At 27.2% G+C, this 19,884-nt stretch overlaps 1 protein-coding gene across 1 annotated transcript; it reads right to left on the bottom strand.

Moving 5' to 3' along the window:
* Positions 1-14,889: 14,889 nt before the first annotated feature.
* LOC129290220 (transcription factor bHLH62-like) lies at positions 14,890-18,247 on the bottom strand. The gene is given in 8 exon segments (XM_054926939.1): positions 14,890-15,304; positions 15,442-15,544; positions 15,725-15,937; positions 16,052-16,123; positions 16,215-16,283; positions 16,382-16,447; positions 16,550-16,783; positions 17,082-18,247. Coding segments are annotated over 8 exon segments (1,677 nt in total). The 5' UTR covers positions 17,964-18,247; the 3' UTR covers positions 14,890-15,266.
* Positions 18,248-19,884: the final 1,637 nt, after the last annotated feature.

A 19,884-nucleotide genomic window follows, 5' to 3' on the forward strand; every position in this document is an offset into this window, starting at 1 on the left:
TCCAGCAGCTGCTATCTCAATTGAAGAAAATCTGATGTGTATTTTAAGTGCACGTTTGGTTAAGATTTGGGGGACAAGGTTTTGAACGGAAAAAACTAGACAAGGATTTACCCCTTTTTCCCCATCTTTTTCTAAAGCAAAATTTAATTGTTTAGTCCTCCTAATCTATTTCAATTGTTAATGCATTCCTTTTCTTTTTCTTTTTTTAAGAAAACTATCCAGGTGCTTCACAATACAGTTAAACTAGATTTTTATACCCGTGCAACTTTCAGTTACTCTTTCATTAAAAAATATAAAATATTTTTTAAAGAGTTAAATGTTTAAAAATATTATATACTTTACCCGTTAAAAAATATAAAGTATTTTTAGTTTTAGAAATTATTTTTTTTCCAAAGTGTTCTTAGTGATGAATAACTTTATATTTATTGTAAAGTATTTAATAGAGATAAATAGAAAAAAGACATGGATAGTTTGAAAATATGTAACTATTTTATTGGGGTGAGATTTGATTAAAAATGTCTTATATTTTTTAATGAAAAGAGTATTTTTAGTATTTGAAGGTGTAATGATTATCATTCTTTCAAAAAGTATTGGTAATGAATAAATCATTTTATAATTCAAAGTGAAATATCCTATTAAAAAAGGGTATATATAAAAAGATAATATTAATTTGAAAACAAATTAGGGTGAGATTAAAATAAGGATTTGTACTTATTTTAGATTTTTAAAACATTACAATTTATATTTTAGATAATGAATATATAACATTCTAATGTCAAACTTATTTTTTAAAAATTAAAAATGGCCCTTTAGACTTGGCCTTAAACCTGTTTAATAAATATTGGTTTTAACGAATGGCTAATTTTGAGGTAAAAGGCTTTAGAAAAATGAGCTCATAAGAATCAAGTTCAATTTTTTTAATTATGTATATTAAAAGTTATTTAAATTAGCAATATTTGTTATGATCCATATTTTTTACATAGTATTTTATTATACAATTTATTACCTTTTACATTTTGAAAATAAGCATCAAATTATTTATGTATAATTTAGTATTATGTATAAATTAAAAGGTAAAATTTTTTTACAATTTGTTCTTTCGCTATGTAAAAAAAATATAGATCATAATTTTTTTAATTGTACAATTTTAGAAATTTACAATTGTACATATTGATCATAAAAGGTAACAAAATTCAAAGGAATAAATTATCTGTATTATGCATGCAATGAATCAAAATATTATTATGTATAAGTTTTCCGTTCACCATTCATTTTTTTGAAAAAAAAAATTCAAATTGAGATCCATTAATTTTCATGAAGTATTTCTTTTTTGTATAAAAATAAATAAATTGTGATACATATACACCCTCAATCTTAATTTGTGAGACACGGTTGGAGATAATTTAGTATCCCAAAATATAAAATATTTTAAAATTTTATTAATTATACTTGTTTAATATTACCCTTCATTCTTTATTATATTTCATTTTTAATTTATGTTTCACAAGTAAAGTTATATTAAATTAAGATTATTTTTAAAAATTTATATTTTTACTTTAAAACAATAAGATTATGAAGTATATTTAATGAAATTTATTAATATGCATAATTTTGTAAAAAAATATCTTATAAATTACTTCCTTTGGACCATAATACATGACCATAATACATGACACTGGTAATTACTTTATAATTCTAACAAAATTTAGTTGAAACCTTAATCTTTAAAATTTTTTTACATATTTTTAATTTTATCCTTATTAAATACTTTAGATAAGTGTCTTAATAATGACAATTAAAATTTAATGCATAATTTATTTTCAAAAAGTGTAATAAATGAAGCAGGTACACAGTTAAAAAATAATTATAAAAATTTTTAATTTCTTATATTTTAAATTAAGTAAAACTTTTAGAAGATGTTATATATTGTGATTTGGAAAAAAAATATTTTTTAATATTTATTCCATGTTAACCACTCATTTTTCCTATGAGTCCCATTCCTGCCTGCCTTTTTATTATAAAATTTTCATAATATTTTATTTTTTATTTTCTATATAATAATTAAAAAATTACTATAAAAATAAAAAATGTTCGTAAAAAATTTGAAAAAAAGAGGTTGGATGCTAACTACAATAGAGGCAGATTTGTTTAAAAAAATGGCCCACCGTTTTACATGTACAAAAGGAAAAATGCTGGGCCCTACCACTTTTAGAGGTAGAAAAAATTGAGAAAAAGAAGGAGAAAAGAAAAACTGGATCTCACTATTTACTGTTCAAAGAACTGTTGTTCTACAGTAATATTGATGCATTTTACAATATAAATAGATAGATATTACATGTTCTATTGGCAATTTAACATAGTAAAATGACATTATCCAAAAAAAAAAGCAAAGTAAAATGAGAACTATTTAGTTGCGGGAGCTAAATGTAATTCTTCTTTTTTTTTTGGGGGGGTCATCTAACCATCGTTTGCAAACCTGGATTGGCCCAGCCAAGTTGTCTGAGAGCCAATGGATGAGTCACCTAGACAATCTAGTTGATTGGGCAAATTGATCACCTTGTGACTTGAGTTAAATTTTATATATATATATATATTTTTTTTTTTCTTTTTTCTTTTTCCCTTTCCCTTTCTAAATCATGAACCCAACATCAAAACCAAATCCTTTAATTAATAATTTCAATGTTATTGTATTTCATTATTGTCAAAAACTTATAATTAATATTTGTGTATGACATCTATAAGATTTTATAGATAAATATTCTATTTACTTGAGAATTAATGACCTTTTTATTTAAATATTAATTTTTTCATAATTAAATATAAATTTTTTTATATTTCAATTAAATTATATTATTTTAATAAAAATTAATTAATTGATTTTTATAGTTTTATTGAGCTTTTAAGTCGATCCCTGTACTTTAAAAACCAGCAACTCAGTCTGTGTACTTTATAATATTAGCAACTCAGTCCTTAACTCGTTATTGTGTCAGTTATCAGTAAAAAATTGTTGCACCCAGTGCTGAGTAGGATTAGAAAACCCGCATACCTCGCTGCCACATCACCGCACACCTTACATTCTCTCTCTGATTCGATGCTATTCGCCTTTTTTTTTTTTTTTTTTTTGAATAAAACTGGATAACCTTCATTCAAAACTGGAACACTTCATTGATTTGGCCTCATTAAATCGCTCCTTCCACTTTCTTCATTGATTTGGCCCCTGCTGCTTTTAAAGTCCACAGTTCACACTCTAACCCATTAGTTTTAGTTGATTGAACACCTCTGATCTCAAAACACTTCTCTTCTAACAGACCTAAAAGAGGCAAAGAAGAGAGAGGAAGAGAGAAGACGAAGAGGGAAAAAAAGCCACGGAGGAAGGAGTGTGGTGATGTGGCAGCAAGGTATGTGGTTTTTTAATCCAACTCAGCACTCTCTGCAATAATTTTTTTACTGATAACCGACACAACAACGAGCTAAGGACAGAGTTGCTAATATTATAAAGTACAGGGATTGAGTTAAAAATTCAGTACAATGAAAGATCAATTAATTATTTTTTTTTATTTTAATTATCACCGGTCTGATTCTCACTTGGACAAATAACCCTTGAACCACTTCGTCCACTAGTTTAATAGTCAGTTTGACTGTCAATACTGGGTTTGATCCTTGAGTCAAACTAATGTATTCCTTCCTTGTTGATGGCAGATTTTCACTTGGTTCATAAAGGTGGCATCTAACTAACGGCACTCAGAAAGCATTGTTTTCCATTTGCTGCGTTCGTGTGGAACTGTTTTTGCTCATGAAGGTCTTTTTCTTTTTATTTTTTTTTAAAAAAGATTAAGTATATCAAGAGGCCCTCCTGCAAGGGGTTGGGCTCTAGATTAGTTGGAAGTACCGATTGCCAAATAGTTGTTGTAATAAATTTATTTTAATATTTTGTTATACTTTAATAAGTATTTAATTTAATATTTGTGTTTTAATATTTTCTAAAACAAAGATATAAATGGTATTTTTTATTTTTTTAAAATTTTTTCTTTTTTAATAAAATTTATGGCTGTAAATAAACAAAATGGTTGCCTCTAAATCTGATAGTGGTTGCAGAGGTTAAGTTTGGATCAGTTGCTTAATATATTTGGGTTAATTGTATATTTTTGAGAGAAATACTTGGATAAACTAGATGCATGATATTTGTGATCTGTCCAATAAACACATGATATTTAAATAATATTAAATGAATTAATTCTGATATTAGTGATAATAGAGGAAAAATACAAGAAATTAAACGTTCATTTTGTTATAAAAATAAAATCAATTTAAAAATGTCATGCAATATTTTATTTAAATTACTTTAAACATTTTAATTGAACAGATTGTGATGATGTAGTGTATCTTGTACCTAAGTATTTCATTCTTGAAGGGTGGATCTTATATCAATTTATCAAACTCTCTTCAAGCATTCCGGGGGAAAAAAAACCGTGTTTAACCATTTGTTTCATCTCTCGCAAGCCTCTATTATTATGATGGAGTAAGCCCAAGTCTTTTGGAAGTTCAAGGAAAATTCGTTACTATTTGGATAGAGAGGGTAAATTATAAATAACGATTCTCATTTTACATTTATAATAATAAATATATAATATTTTAAAAAGAAATATCTATTTTAAAAAATTATATCTTCATGAAATGTGAAATTTCATATCCAGTCACATTCTTTTAATTATTCTGTCATAAAGTTCATATTTTTATATATAGATAAATAATAAAATATTTAATGCAATGAAATCTCGAGAATTTAATTTAGGGAGAATTTCAGTTAAGAAGTATTTTAAAGATTTATTTTAGGTGGATTTAAAAATTTTTAAAATTTCAGTTCACTTCAAAGGAGAAAAGCCAAAAGAATTTGACTATGAAAAAATCAAAATACCCTTTATTTATTATGTAAAATTATTAATTATTAATTTTCTTACTCCACTTGTTGTTAGTTGTAAATATGAGTTACAAATTACATGAGTTAGCATATCAATATTATATAAAACTTGACATCAAATTTTTTATCATATGCTGCAACGTAGTTGTTAAATTGTTAATTTTACTTGTCAATTTATTAATATCAGTTGTAAATTACTGACAGATTTTATAATTTATTAATATCAATTATAAATTACTAATAGATCTTGTAATTTACAACTGATATTAGTAGATCAATAAGTAAAATTAATAAATTAACAACTAATATTAGTGATTGTCTAATAAACAGATATAATGTACAAGTGATATTGGTAATTAATAAGCGTAATAAAAATTAACAACTAGTGATTCTATATAATAAGTGAATGATATTTTAATATTTTCAAGGTCAAAATTTTTTTAACTTTTTTCCTTTGGACTGAAATAAAATTTCAGAATTTTTTTAAACCCACTTAAAATTAATATCTACAGTGGTCTTTAACTGAAATTCTCCTTTTAATTTATCCTGTTAAAATTAAGTAGATTTAAATGCAAGTTATCAAATCCCCAATGAGATTGAAAAATGATTTAACTCTCTTGTCTCTTTAGAATTACCAGAAGCCAGATGTCTTCTATTATCTGAAGTACGAGACTTAGAAAAGACTTAAACTATCCCATAACTTAAATCGTTGAATTTATACCACGTTGCTTAGAATTACTTTCTTTATTTTCTATGATAAGACCACAAGTGATGCCAGGTTTCACAAAGATAGCCTTCAAATTTTTAAAGTGATATCACCAATATATGTTTGAAACAACCATGTAGCATCTGATACGCAAGTCAGATTTGAATATTGTTGAATCTAATAATATTTTTTTTAATTTTACTCCTAACCCAGTTATTTCCTGTAACAAATGGGGACTTACACGTCCACTCATGCATACAAATTGTTAATATTAAGTTAAATTCGAGACTTTTTTTAAGTAAGGAAAGTGTCATTGTCACTAGGATAGCTAATTGTGTTGACTTAGATTAATATTAAAAGTACTTCCTCTAAAAAATAATCAACTCGCACAATTTTAAAAAGTTAGTTAAGTATATAATTATATTTAAAATTAAAAAAATTAGATTAAATTATCTTTATAATTAATAAAACAAATTTTTCTTGTAAAAATAAATATTAATTTTATGATGGGTAGTTTGAGAAAAATATGATAATACTTTTTGAAATTTATAATTTTATTTGTAAAAAAACTGGAGGGCGTATGATAATTTTTCTTAATTATAATAAAAAACAAGGGTAATTCTTTCAACAAAATGTTTCCATCTACAAGGTTCGAACTTTCAAACTTGTTTAAAGAAAATCAATTCCCTTTCGAGAAATATTTAGATAGAACATGGTGCATTATGTTATTTGTAGTCTGTTCAATCAAAATGTTCTAAGTAACCTAAGTAAAATATTGTGTGAAATGTTTAAATTAATTTTATTTTTGTAATAAAATGCATATTTAATTTCTTTATCTTTTTTATCTACTATCATTAATATCGAAATTAATTTATATTTAATAATATTTAAATATTATATTTTTTATTGAACATTATAAATAATATGATACACCTAATCTCTTTCAAGTATTTCTCTTCCCTTCCACTCAATCTAATTATATCGATATTGGGGTACAAATTCTGCCTCCCAATTCTCACCTATGTTTTGTATGCCTATAAAATATGTACCCTGTATTGTGAAAAGTGCCGATATTTCGAGCTGCCAGCTGGTTAATTCAGATTGAGATTCATTTAGAATGTATTTATTTTGATTGGGATTAAAATATTCAAGTATTTATAAAAACACATATCAAGCTCAAGCCCGAAAAGCCCGAATCTAACATTTTGGCTTTCAGACTTATTTAAATTAACCCAAATACTCAAATTATTAAATACTTTTTTTCTTTTTTGAGCCAATTTTAATTTTATTTAAAAAATTAAAGTTTTTCAAATAATATAACATTACAATGAACCTTTTTTTCCCCTATCCTTATTAAAATAAGACCAAATATTGAAAGGGTAAAAATGAAAGAATATGAGGTAACCTCTCTTGTGTTTATTTTTCATTAATATTTAAAAAAAATATTCAAAAGAAAAGGTTATTAAAACATTAAAACTTCATTCAATAGTGTGAAATGTAAAAATTTGGAGTTTAGGAGAGGGTTTGTGAGTGTAAGTGATAGCTGAAGTGAAAGTTAATATCAATTCATTAATAATAAAAAATAATTTGGTTATTTAAGCTAAACCTATTCAAGTTCAAACTTGTCTTAGATTTTTCAAGCTTATTCAGGTGACCGGAATAAATTTGAAGTAAAAAAAAATTGAACTCCCAAGTTTGACTATAAGATTTTTTGAGCTTGAGCTAAATTATTAACTTAGTATGAACATATAATATCTCAAAAAATAGGAGAACAATTGAGTTTTAAAATAAAAAAATTAAGTATAGTTAGGCCCTCAAAATTCTTTTTTAAAAAAATAAATATTAAATATTAATTTAAATAGTTATAAATTCATAAGTTTTAATTGTAAATAATACATTTAAATTCTAAATATTTATTTCAGTTTGTAATTAGGATTCTTGTTTAAAATTACTTGAATCAATATTTATAACTTATTTGTTCAGAAAACTTTATTGGGGTCAAATTATCATAATTTCTATAGTTTGAAACTTTATTGTCCTTCTCCCCAAAAAAATAGAGAATAGCCTTTTGTGAAATTCAAATGTAATCTCGCAATTGATGGTACTCCTACAAGTGAAAATGAACATATGATTATGCAAAAGGAATAAAAGGTAATGTTTAGCTGTAATCTTCTAAAAATGTGTAACGATTAAATATAAGAAAAATAAGTTAAAGTATACTTTTATCTCTAATTTCACATAAAATTTTAATTTAGTCTCTTAATTTTATAAAGTATTTTCTTTAAGCCTAACACTATTAATTTCATATGATTAACTTTTATGTCAATCATTATTATTTTTAAAAAATTAAATTAAATACAACATTTAAAAATGTTTGTCAATATTTAAAAGTTTAATATACTTTTTTTTATGATGAAACCAATGACATTAGGGTTAACGAAATAAAAAGATATTTTATAAATTAAGAGATTAAAATAAAATATTGTATAAAATTAAAGAATTAGATATATATTTCAATTAAAAAAATGATTGAAGAGAAATTTGATAACTAGGCCGTTGAAATTTAATTGCAGATTATTCATATTCTCTAATTAATGCAAACCAATGTAATACTGTGCTGTTCTGTTACTTTACACCGACAAAGAACCCAGGTGTTATCCATACTCTGATATGTTGTTAATAAACAGTTTGAATGCAAAATCTTGATAGATTATGTAGTGGGACCCAAGAAACGACTCTGATGTCGAATTGTTGAATTAACCTCAGAGATTATAATTAGTTGTCAAACCCTAAATCTAATCATAATTAGTGAGTGTTTAAACGATGTGATTATCCATAATTAAGCACCAAAACCCCTAAAACCAAACACTAAATCTAGGTATGTGATAGTGACTGGATGATAAACATAAAGGAATGACTATGACTTATGCAATGATTCTAACTTTCATTGCTTTTCCTTCAAATGTAATACAAATTTTATAAGCTTATTTTCAAATTTAAATTCATATGTTTTGTGATATATATATATATATATATATATATATTCATATATTACTTTTCATAGTTTGTAGTTTTTTTGAAACAACAAAAAATTTAAAAGGATTTCCATTTATTTGTTTCTTACATTTTAAAAAATTTAAAAGGAATTTTCCATTTATTTGTTTCTTACATTTTAAATTTTAAATGCCCATCATAATAATTTTTATAGCAATTTTTTATTTCTGTAATGCTTAACAAAATATTCCATGTCTGTCAGTAACCAAAATTACTTCTGAAAAAAAAAAGGAACTTACTTATAGAAAATGATAAATGATTAGGGGTTGGTGAAACGAATGATTAGTTTCCAGTGTCCTGATTTTTTTTCCCCCTCCAACCAAAAAGTTTGTAAAAGCCTAAAATAAAATAACATTTATATAAATTTTTCTCAAATTTGATATGTTCTTCATCATGTATAATAATTTAAAGTTTTTTCTTAAATAAAATTATTTTATAATATTTATACATTATTAAAATATATATAGAAATATTGAATGAATGAAAACAAAGTTGTATAAAAATCTAACAAAAGGAAACATTTTGAGACTCAACTCATCTAAATATTTTTTTATAAAAAATTTCTAATGAAATATGTAAAGAAATATTAAGAATTAAAAAAAATCACAAAGTCTTCATCCATGGTATAAATCATCTCACTCCCTAGTCCCTATAGTTTTATATTTTATATTGATCATTTTTTAATTTTAGAATATACAGATTTTTTAAAATTATCGTTTACTGTTGAATGCTTTTATAAAAATGTCATCTATTAATGTAATTAATATTATTAAAACTAAAAAAAATTTAATGGAGGGCATTTTGATAAACAAACGTAATATGACTAAAATGGAAGGTGTTCACCACAAAATCCTTCCTGAGAAGGGAAATGTTTTGAATGACCAAAACTAGTTTAAGAATTAAATGTACTTTAGGCCTATCACCTTACACATTAAGCCTATCACCTTGCACAACAAAATTACATGTTAGCCTTTGAAAATTCTATATAATTTATATGCTTGTGGTCTCAACAATCCATTGCCCATGTTATTATTTTCTTGTAACTCATCACTTTTAAGATAATAGGTTATATTTTCATAAAATTTGCACCTTTTTGGTGTGCAAAATCATAAGGTTGGAGTGCAAAATGATAGACTTTGTGTGCAAGGTGATAAGCTTGGGATACAAAGTGGTAGGCCTAGTGTACATTTGATCCTTAAATTGGTCTTAATCTCTCAAAACAATTTCGAAAGGGATTTTACGGCAATTTTTAATTTCTTTTATTTTTTGATTTTTCTTTGAAAAATAATTAATTATAATAAAGTAGAAAATCTGTGTGTAATTCACTCAAATAAGGAATAAAAAAACTTTACTTTTCTTCTTTGCAGTGTAAATCTTCTTGTTTTTTTTAATTACTTACCAATATTCTTTCTATTAGAGACAGTTATCTTTAAGACATGATGGGATATTAAACATGAGCACTTTGAGGATTCAAAACTATATTCAATCTTCAATAGCATCAATTATAGACAAAAAAGGAAAATAGGATCATATATAACAAAGCGAAAATAGGATACAATTAGCTATGTCAATAAAATTCAATAGAATATAGAAAATAAAAATAGAGATCAAATTAATTTGGAAAATTAAAAAATAACTACAAGAACAAAAAGAATAACTTTTTTAATAAAAAAATGTGATTTTGATGGGATCCATTTCACTAAAGTCAAATCACATTGCATTGGTCCTAGTAAAAGGAGTTATGGCCACTTAACACGAGATATCGGTTCGAGTTTATGTAAATGTCAAAATATTTTTAAAAAAACTACTTTTAATTGGGTCAAAGAATGCTGATTTATTTAAAAACATGTGACTCTTGATTATTAATTATTGTTATTTCTTTCATAAGAGGTGAAATAGAGAAGGGACCCAAAGTAAAAGTGGAAGAGTGGGTGATATTATTACAATGACACCTTTGATGAGTAGGGTACCTACCCTAATCATCATTTTAAGTGCCTTATAAACTCTCCCAAAAAACAGACATTTTTCTTTGTTGGTAGGCTCTCATTTTCTTCTATTTAAATCATCAAATAAAATAAAAATAAATTAAAATTGGATTGTGCTTAATATAATTTAGATAATTTGACTCAGATGTATGCTCTGTATATTTTATGTGCATAAAAATATTACAAATTCATTTTTTTTTATCTTAGTAGGGACATTTTATACTGCATGTTTCATTTGATTATGACAATTGAACTGCAAATTTGAAACGTCAGTTTGGTTCATAGATGACCTCATTTCACTGGAACTCACCAGCTTTTTACTTTATTTAGTTCTTGAATAGCAAGTTAGGTGATTGATATTTGATATATTAGCTACTGGAGAAAGAATTTCTTCTTTTTTTGGGGAAAAAAAGGAGAAAATCAAGGTACCAATTATTGATATAATAAGTTTCTTCTATTTGGGAAAAAAACCATTTTTTATTTCCTAATTAAGGCATAAATTAGTTTATGAACCTTTACTATAGCCAAATATTTTTTAAAGACATAAGGCTAATTTGAAGATGTCACTCCCTTTATTTTTTTTTTAATTATTAGATTTGAATTTAAAGAATTTAAAAATATTTTTTTGGGATAACATTTTGATATGTAATTTTAAAATCAATTTAAAAAATTATTGAAAATAGTATCTAGAAGCCTAAACTTATCTTTTATATAATGTTTCTTTCCAATTTTTGAAAATAGTATAGTTTGACTCTTTTTGTTAATAAAAGTTAACTTTAATAGTTAATTAATGAAAAAATGATAGAAAAACCTAAAAAATTACATAAAAGAATTAAAAAAATTTATCCTTTTTTTTATAATTTTTCTTGTCATTGTCTGTAATTTTTGAGTTCTTTACTATAATTTTGAGTCCTTTTTTATAATTTTTGACGTCACATTATGTCATTTTCTGGTTAATTAACTGTCAAAATTAATTTTTGTTTAAACAATAAGGGTCAAATTGCATCATTTTAAAAGTTGAGGGAGAATATTGTATTAAAAATAAGTTTATAATCCCAAACATTTCTGGATTATAACTTAAGGGGCTAATTTTCTCATTATACAAAATTATACGACACCCTACAAGATTATAAATCTTATGATATATCCCTTTAGGATTCCATCTTTTTTCTTTGATAAAAAAAGTTTAGGATTCCCTCTTTGATAACATCTTTTTTTCTGTAAACAATTTTGCAAAATTTATATGATGTAATTTTTTGAAGTCAATGTTCATCAAACGGGGGAAGTCAATGCTATCTCACTAAAAAATAAAAATGTTTTGAATCAGGATAAATGAATGAATGAAAGAATGAGATATGTAATATTTATGGTCTTATTATTAGTTAATTAATCTTATTTATGTTTAAAATAAATGCACAAAAATTATTTAACATTTATCATTTTCTTTCTTATTTCATTTCATATTTATTTTTTTAGGCACTAAATTGTGAAATAGCTCATGAGTTGAATTGTTGAAACTTCACTTTTTTCCAATACCTAATTTTGTAAGATATTAAGGTAATTCTTATGTTTGTTTTATTTTGTTGGACAATCTGAATGCAAGTATTTAGTTTAGGTTGATGTGACACTAACCCACTATTATTAATAAGGAAACCAGCTCAACCAACCTTTTTGTCCCTCGTCTATTTTCCCTTGAATAAAAAATGTTGTTGCCTCAATTTTATTTTAAGACACTTCTTTCTTAAATTATTTGGTGGTATTTTGTATTACCAACTACTGCAAATTCAAATATTATCGGATCCTAAAAAATACTTCCTCCATTTAATATTATAAAATTATTTTGAAATGTCATGTAGAATAAAAACATTTTGAGCTTTTCAAGATGTAATTAATATAATTTTTTAAAAATGATCTTAATTAAAGATATAATTAATATTATTGTCTAATTCAGATAATCAATTAAATAAAGTCAAACATGAAAATAATGTATAATTTTAAATGTCATTATCTAAGTAAATTAGTTTTTCCTGTGTCAAAGATAGTGTAAACAGTGTTTTATAATATTGAATGGTGGGAGTAAATATCTTAATTAACATATTTGACACACACACACATATATAATTTGAAACTAAGATCGTAACGAAATTTTTTTCAGGAACTATATATTTTATGTGTAACGTAGCGAAAATTCCATTAAAGTAATGACAATGAAAAATTAAGTTAATACACTATGCTATAAAAATTATCTAATATAATTCAGACTTTTTTCTCTATGTAGTAGAGTTTTGGTTTTCTTTTCAATTTGGACAAAGAAAAGAATTAACTAACTCTTAAAAACAAAGAATTAACGAACAATTGCATCATAAAGGAAATTTCAATAATCAAAAGTGGGTTTCAATTAAGAAAAAAGTATACGATTATTTCGTACATCATTTTTAAAATCCAAACAAGTTGGATTATGAATTCCAGTCCACCTTTTTCAATTTTAAAAATATATTTATTCATAAAATATAATTCAAAACTCAACTTCTAATCAAATCATCGCAATTTACAAGCATTATTTTAATGAGTATTAATTGCCCTTGTGATTGGTTTAAATCTAAACCAAATATTCTAATTAAAGTACAAAATAATAACATGAACAGGTGAGGAAGAAAAATAAAATATTTCACAATCAATCACTGGCTAGACAATTCTTCGTATGATTTGAGAATAGGAAATTTCTATGACATTGTTGTCAGATTAGCAATTTTTTATTTACCATTTCTTTATCTTCTTTTGAAGGTAAAACAAAATAATTACTATCTTATAATAAATTATGTTTGGCATTGGGCGCCACATTCAAAGCATCTTACTAATCTTACTAATAATTAAATCACACTAATCTGCAGACCAATAATTGACCCTTCAATTAAAAAAAAAAATTGGGTCTGCCAAGAAATCCTTTGTGAAGCCCTAAAATCTGGATTTTTGCTAACAACCACTAAGGAAAATTTTTTTAAAAAGGATTAATATAAATTATTAATTTGAGAGTATCTTTCCAAACCTGAACTCCACTACACATCCTCTTTTCTTATTCACAAATTATTAGAATACAAATAAAAGCTGGTGACGTTAAAGCTCTTTGATTCATTGGGCCTAGTCAGAATATCACCACTGACAACCTGGGGGTTCCTGAAAATAACAACAACAACAACAAAATTATTCATTTTTCTCAATTTATTAATTATTAATATTTATTTTTTAGAATATAAAATTATTATTTTATTTAATTTTAATTTTTTTTATTAAAAATATTTTTATTACATTTTTTATTATTTTTTTAAGGATATTAATGTTGAAGGACAAAATTGTGCCATTCAATTAAGAGAAGAAAACTAGTTGAAGTACAATTGAAAATATTGATTTTTTTGAAAACATATTCAAGTACCAATATCTTAAAAAATTGAAAATAATTTATTTAAAAATTATAAATATTTCTGAAAGTTAAAATTAAATTTGTTGAGAAATTTATAATTGTTAATATAATTTTTTTTAAAAAAAGTATAAAATTATAGAAAATTTGATCACGAAGTTCTTACAATTAGATAATAAACCTTAGAAAACTTCAAGTAATTTTAATAGTTAAAAATAGTTACTCTATAATTCTTAATATTTTTTCTGTTTCTGTTTTTTCTTTAAAAAATTGGGCTATTAGATGTAATTGTGCCTTCAAAATAAAAGGTGGTGGTTCCAACTTCTAACACTCTTAACCTATAACTTCCAACGTCTGGCTCTGGCCTTCGTCTTTTTGAATTTTCTATTCTGCACAGTTAAAAGGCACCGAAGCTTCTGTTTTCGGTGAACCTAAAAGAAAACTTACAGAGAACCCAAGAAAATGCCACAATTTATGGTTGACCACTCCCCAAGTTTTAACCAAAATGTCCTAATCATTTTAATTAGACTTTTTGAGTTTTAAAAGAAGAGAAAAAAAACAAGCCGCTAGTATATCACAGCTGGTTTCAACACAAAGTGAGAATCAAACCGGCCAGATTATGCAGAGATTAATTGACATGACCTTTCTAATGAGATCATTATAATTATGAAGACCCACTAAACTTCTTAGTGGGGTGATGATGTGATGTACGAATTATTATATCAAGTTAATGATTTTTCTTTAAAAAAATTAATTTACACAGTAATGAATGAATAACATCATAAGATAGGAGCAAAATGAGAAGAAAAGAAGCGGGGAAAAAGAACTCTTTCTTTAATTAGCACTATATCTTACAATTGGTGCCATAACAAGAACTAGCACCAGAGAATACAGAATTGCTCCTAAGATTTTACATGAATAGTTATACAAAAAGGGGAAAAAAATGAAATGAACCGCCCCCAGAAGATTAGAAATCAAAATCATCAGAGAGAGAATCAGATAAAAGAGAAAACACCATGAGAATGAAAAAAGGTGGTTTCGATTGAATAGACCTAATGGTGATGATGATGACGACGACTATGGCTTAACAATGATGATTGATGGGTTTGGTTGAATTAAATTCTTTTTCTTGTTTACAGCAGTCTTCCTATACTCCTCTGGGCTTCAATTCAAGCATATGAATGTTGATCAAAGCTCAACTTTCATATGGGGTATCTGGTTTGAACCTGCATTAGACCCCAGAAAGAAAAGGTATCATAAGAATCATCATTTGTTTTTCTTTTGGGGTAAGACATAAGTATCATCATGTTCTTGGGCCAAATAAACATATAACATTGCAAAGCTGTTTCTCTTTCAGTATTACCATTAAAGCTTGGAGATTGTGTTGGTGTTTTTCCATTTTCTGTTTGACCAAACCCCATCTGAGCAATGGTGTGGAGGTCTTCCTCAGAAAAAGTCATTGGATACTGCAAATCATTTCACAGAAGAATCAGAGAAACTTCAAGTTACAGTAACGGAACTAACTTACAACAAGTGAGCTTCACATACATATTTTAATATCAGTCAACTCGAGTAAATTTTAACATTTTTTCAGTATTTGTGGAGGAAAAAAAAAAAAAAACCAGACGGAAAGAAAAAATCCATACCTGAGAAGCACCTTCATTGAAACCATTCAGAGGGGGTAACTGGATGCCAAGGCTTTGGCAGAGAGCAGAATCTAAAGATTCCATTGAGTGGGCAACAGTTCCATTAGGGATGGCATTATGGCTTGCTGGGTTGGGGCCATAAAAGGCTGTGGCAGAGGAGTCTAGCGGGAATATTGCTGCTTGGTGTGCCAAAGAGTTATTTGACTGAAATATCTGAAATACCCAAAAAGCCAAACAAACACATCCCAATTCAGGAAAAGAAAAGTTAGAAACTTTATTGATAAAGTAGCCAAACCCATGATGCCTAGAGCCCCAAAAAAAACTCACATCTTTTGAGATAAGATTGTCAATGCTCACATCAAGCCTGGCGTTCACTGAGGCCAATTTCATAGAAAGGAACTGGCAAGAAAGAAGAAAAAACTATAATTAACTACGATCATGATTTTAGGCCCCTTTTGGGGGGGGGGTTGTTATCCAAGCCTGATTCTACCTCAACTTGACGCTGCAATGATTGTACATAGTTTATGATTTCATCAAGCATAAGAGCTTTTCCAGTGACCTACAAAGAATGGTTCATACTTGATTTAGTATGTACGATCAAGGATCAAACTGGTACGCAAAGCAAGCCATAATATGATTTAGCTTATATGCACGGACCTTGTTGCAACCAGGTACAAGATCTTGCAGAAGCTTCATTCTCTCACTGATTTTCTCCCTCCTTACCTGTGTTTATTCATAAAATGTCAATATGAAGCCTGCAATATTGTTTTCTTGCCAGAGTGATTTTTCATTTGGGAGACAGCGAAAATAACCACAGATTCTTACTCTTTCAGCAAGACTGTGGCTATCAGTAGCTTGACCTCTTCTTGCTCTAACATGAATGTAGTCCTTGGGAGGCTCAGGAGGTTTTGAGTTGTTGCTCTTGCTCTGTTTTTCATCCCCACCATTGTTGTTACCTCCTTTTGGCTCTTCTTCTGCCTTCAGTTGACCGTTTTCATGTCCTTCCCCTTCATTTGACTTGCTGCGCTTTGGCCCTGAATCTTCATTAGCTTCAGCAGCCTGAATTGGAAGAAGAAGAAGAAGAAGAACAACCCTTTGATTTTAGGAATTTCTGGGCTGAATCAAAAGCACTATACAAAGTTGGTAGGAATATCTCTTTAACATTTGAAAGTGTTCAATATTAATAAATTGTTTGGTTTAGTGTCCTGATGGATTTAAGTAAGCTGAGTGAATGTGAGAGGATGCTTCTAAAAATTAATTTTTTTTCTGCGAAAGGAATAACCCAGGACAAAGTGAGAGGACATATTATCTCTGACTGATAAAGGGTAAAAATACAAAAAAAGAAAAAAATTGAAACAGTTGTGACAGAATTCATTTACCTTGGGAGGATTGGTGGAGGAAGGAGTTTCTTTGGGTTTCCCTTGGAAGAAGCTTTCCTCTTTCTGGAATTCACATCAGGAGGGGAAAGTTTGACCCCAGATTCCCGATTTGGGTTTTGCTCAGAGATTGTAGATTCCTCCTGAGAATGCAAAGGAGAATTCTTATTTTCCATTTGAGATCCAAGTGCTTTCAGGGATGGGCTACTTAATACTCTAGGAAGCTTGCCATTTTCCACTAATGGACTAGATCTCTGTGTGAAGTCAGCATTATTATTCATCCCAAGTTGTCTTGAACTTCTGCCATTAAAACTCCTGCTTCCAAAGCAAGAAAACTTGGCAGCTCTCTCAGCAAACCCAGGATCAGCTGAGAATTCTGCCACACTGGAATTCAAAGCCATTGGTAATTTGTCTTTCATCAACTGGTTGTTATTCATCAATGGAGGAGGAATGTTCAGTTTAGGAGGAGAGCTCAAAGGCGTGCTATAACATGAAGTGTTGGTACTGTTATTTCCGTTCATGTAAGAAGAGATCTCGCCGGAGTTCCCAATATTCCCCAATTTCCCAATCAACTCTCTGATGACGAAATTGTCACTGGACAAGTTCGAATTGGAAGCTGCAGGTGAAGAAACCATCGAACTCAACGCAGAATCGAACTGAAGACCGTGATGATGATGATGAAGATCCAGGGTTGACTTTTCCCATGCGGGATTGTAGAAATAGTCTTGCTGGTGTTGCTCAGAGGCAACAGGAATATCCATGGCGGAGGAAGAGAGTGATGGCCACGTGGGCATTGAAGGAGAAGAAGACGAAGAAGGCTCGAAGTGCATAGCTGAAGCATTTAAAAAGAAATCGTTTTCCATGGCGCAGATCAAGAATCTGCCAGAAACAGAACGAAGGGAATTCAGAAGAAGGGTGCGAAATTAGAAACGAAGGGTTTCTGAGTCACATTAGAGAAAGAAACCATACAGAGAGAGATAGAAAGAGGAGTGAATTGGAAGACGAAGAAGGATTGTGAGAAATTGAGAAACAGAGAGAATGGAATTGAATTGAGGGTTGAGATGAAAGAGAAGGAAAACCTTCTGTTTCAGTAAACAAAAAGCTAAGCAAAAGCTGAGAGAGATGGATGCAAAAAGGGAAGTGAGAAGAAAAAAGAAGGAAATGCGAAGGCGTTAAATAGACTGATACATTTGTTTTCCTTTTTTTTTTTTTGCAACAGTGACCTGTAGGCTTACTGTATTTTAGATTCTAACTTTCTCTTTCCTCTCTCTTCATCGAGTTGCATCCAAAAACTTGCATCTCAACAAGTTACGAATTCTGTTTCCTCTCTCTCTGGAGGTTAATCAAACTTCATATTTTTAAAGTTGAAACTTTATATTTTGATTTCTTCAAATAATAAGTTTAATTATGCTCTGGAAAAAAAGAAAAATTATAATTTTGTAAAAGTTTTTAATAGATTACATAATTTTTGTGATATATAAAAGATATAGGAAAAAGTATTTTTTAATTTAAAATAAAACATTGTTATTTAAGCTGAAAAGTATATAAAAAAAGATGAATGAAAAAAGGGAAAAAAGGTACCCTGGGTCCCAATTTATAATTTTTTTTAGATTGATAAAATTAAACACCCTAATAAATTTCATTAACTATATTTTGCTATCTTAACTTTTATATAAACTTTTAAAAACACTTTTTATTATCATTAATAAAAGAAAGAGGGGCGAAAATTTATTTAAAAATAAAATAATGAAAGATAATATTGGAACAATGATCCCTAGTATAACTTTTCAAAACATCTTATATTTTGATACATTAAAACTAAATAATTTTTAAAAATGACTTGTTAATTGGGATAGAAGAAATAATTTACAAGCAACTCTTAATTCTTGTGACTCTTATTTTCATTTCAAAAACACTTGTTAAGGATTTAAATTAATTATTTCTTTAAAAAATATCCTAATATTTGACATACTTGTATCTATATGATACTTAAAAATAATATAAAAGTATTCATGGCACCTAAGCTATTGGTTTATATGATGGGTTAATTATATTTAAATCCCCTAATATAAAAAAATTATAAAAAAGTCACATTTATAAGTCACTAAATAAAAAATATAAAATTAAATATTAAAAACTAGGACTTTTTAACAGCGGATTCCTTTATGTAAAATTAAAAACATTGTTAAAAACAGATTTTGTTAATTTTAGAGTTTTAGAGTCTCAAATATTGTTACTACTTACTAGAGACGTAATTAACTCGAGTGATTAAGGTGGGGGTGGGGCGAAGTGCAAAATATATATATATATATATTAATTCCTAAATTTGTATTCTCAATAATCTATCGAAAAATTATATTAGTTCATTATTATTAATTAATTGAATTGAAAAAAATAATTAGTAGAGATAATTAGATTATGTGGAAGTTGAGTCTGGGCGTTGAACACGGAAGAAATGAGAACTGTTGCTGCCGGGCCTTGGACGTTAAAGCACCCAAGTGCCTCCTCCTTTCTCTTTCTTCACACTTTCCTCTCTACGGTTTATAAAATGATTTTCAATTAAAAAAATATCATTTAACCAATAAATATTAGTCCAGTTGATGATAAGTATTTGAATCATATCTCACAAAGTCAATATAAAGACCTTATTAATAAATAATTTATAAATATTTTTATAAATATTCTTTAAGTCTGAAAAGTATGATCTTAATCTCTCAAAATTCAACTTACATAAACTTTATTTATAAAAAAAAGAATATTATTTATATTTTTTTTATATAACTT

This window comes from Prosopis cineraria, unplaced genomic scaffold, assembly GCF_029017545.1.
Source record: "Prosopis cineraria cultivar Desert tree isolate PC_DT_omini unplaced genomic scaffold, ASM2901754v1 PC13, whole genome shotgun sequence".
Lineage (NCBI taxonomy): Eukaryota > Viridiplantae > Streptophyta > Magnoliopsida > Fabales > Fabaceae > Prosopis > Prosopis cineraria.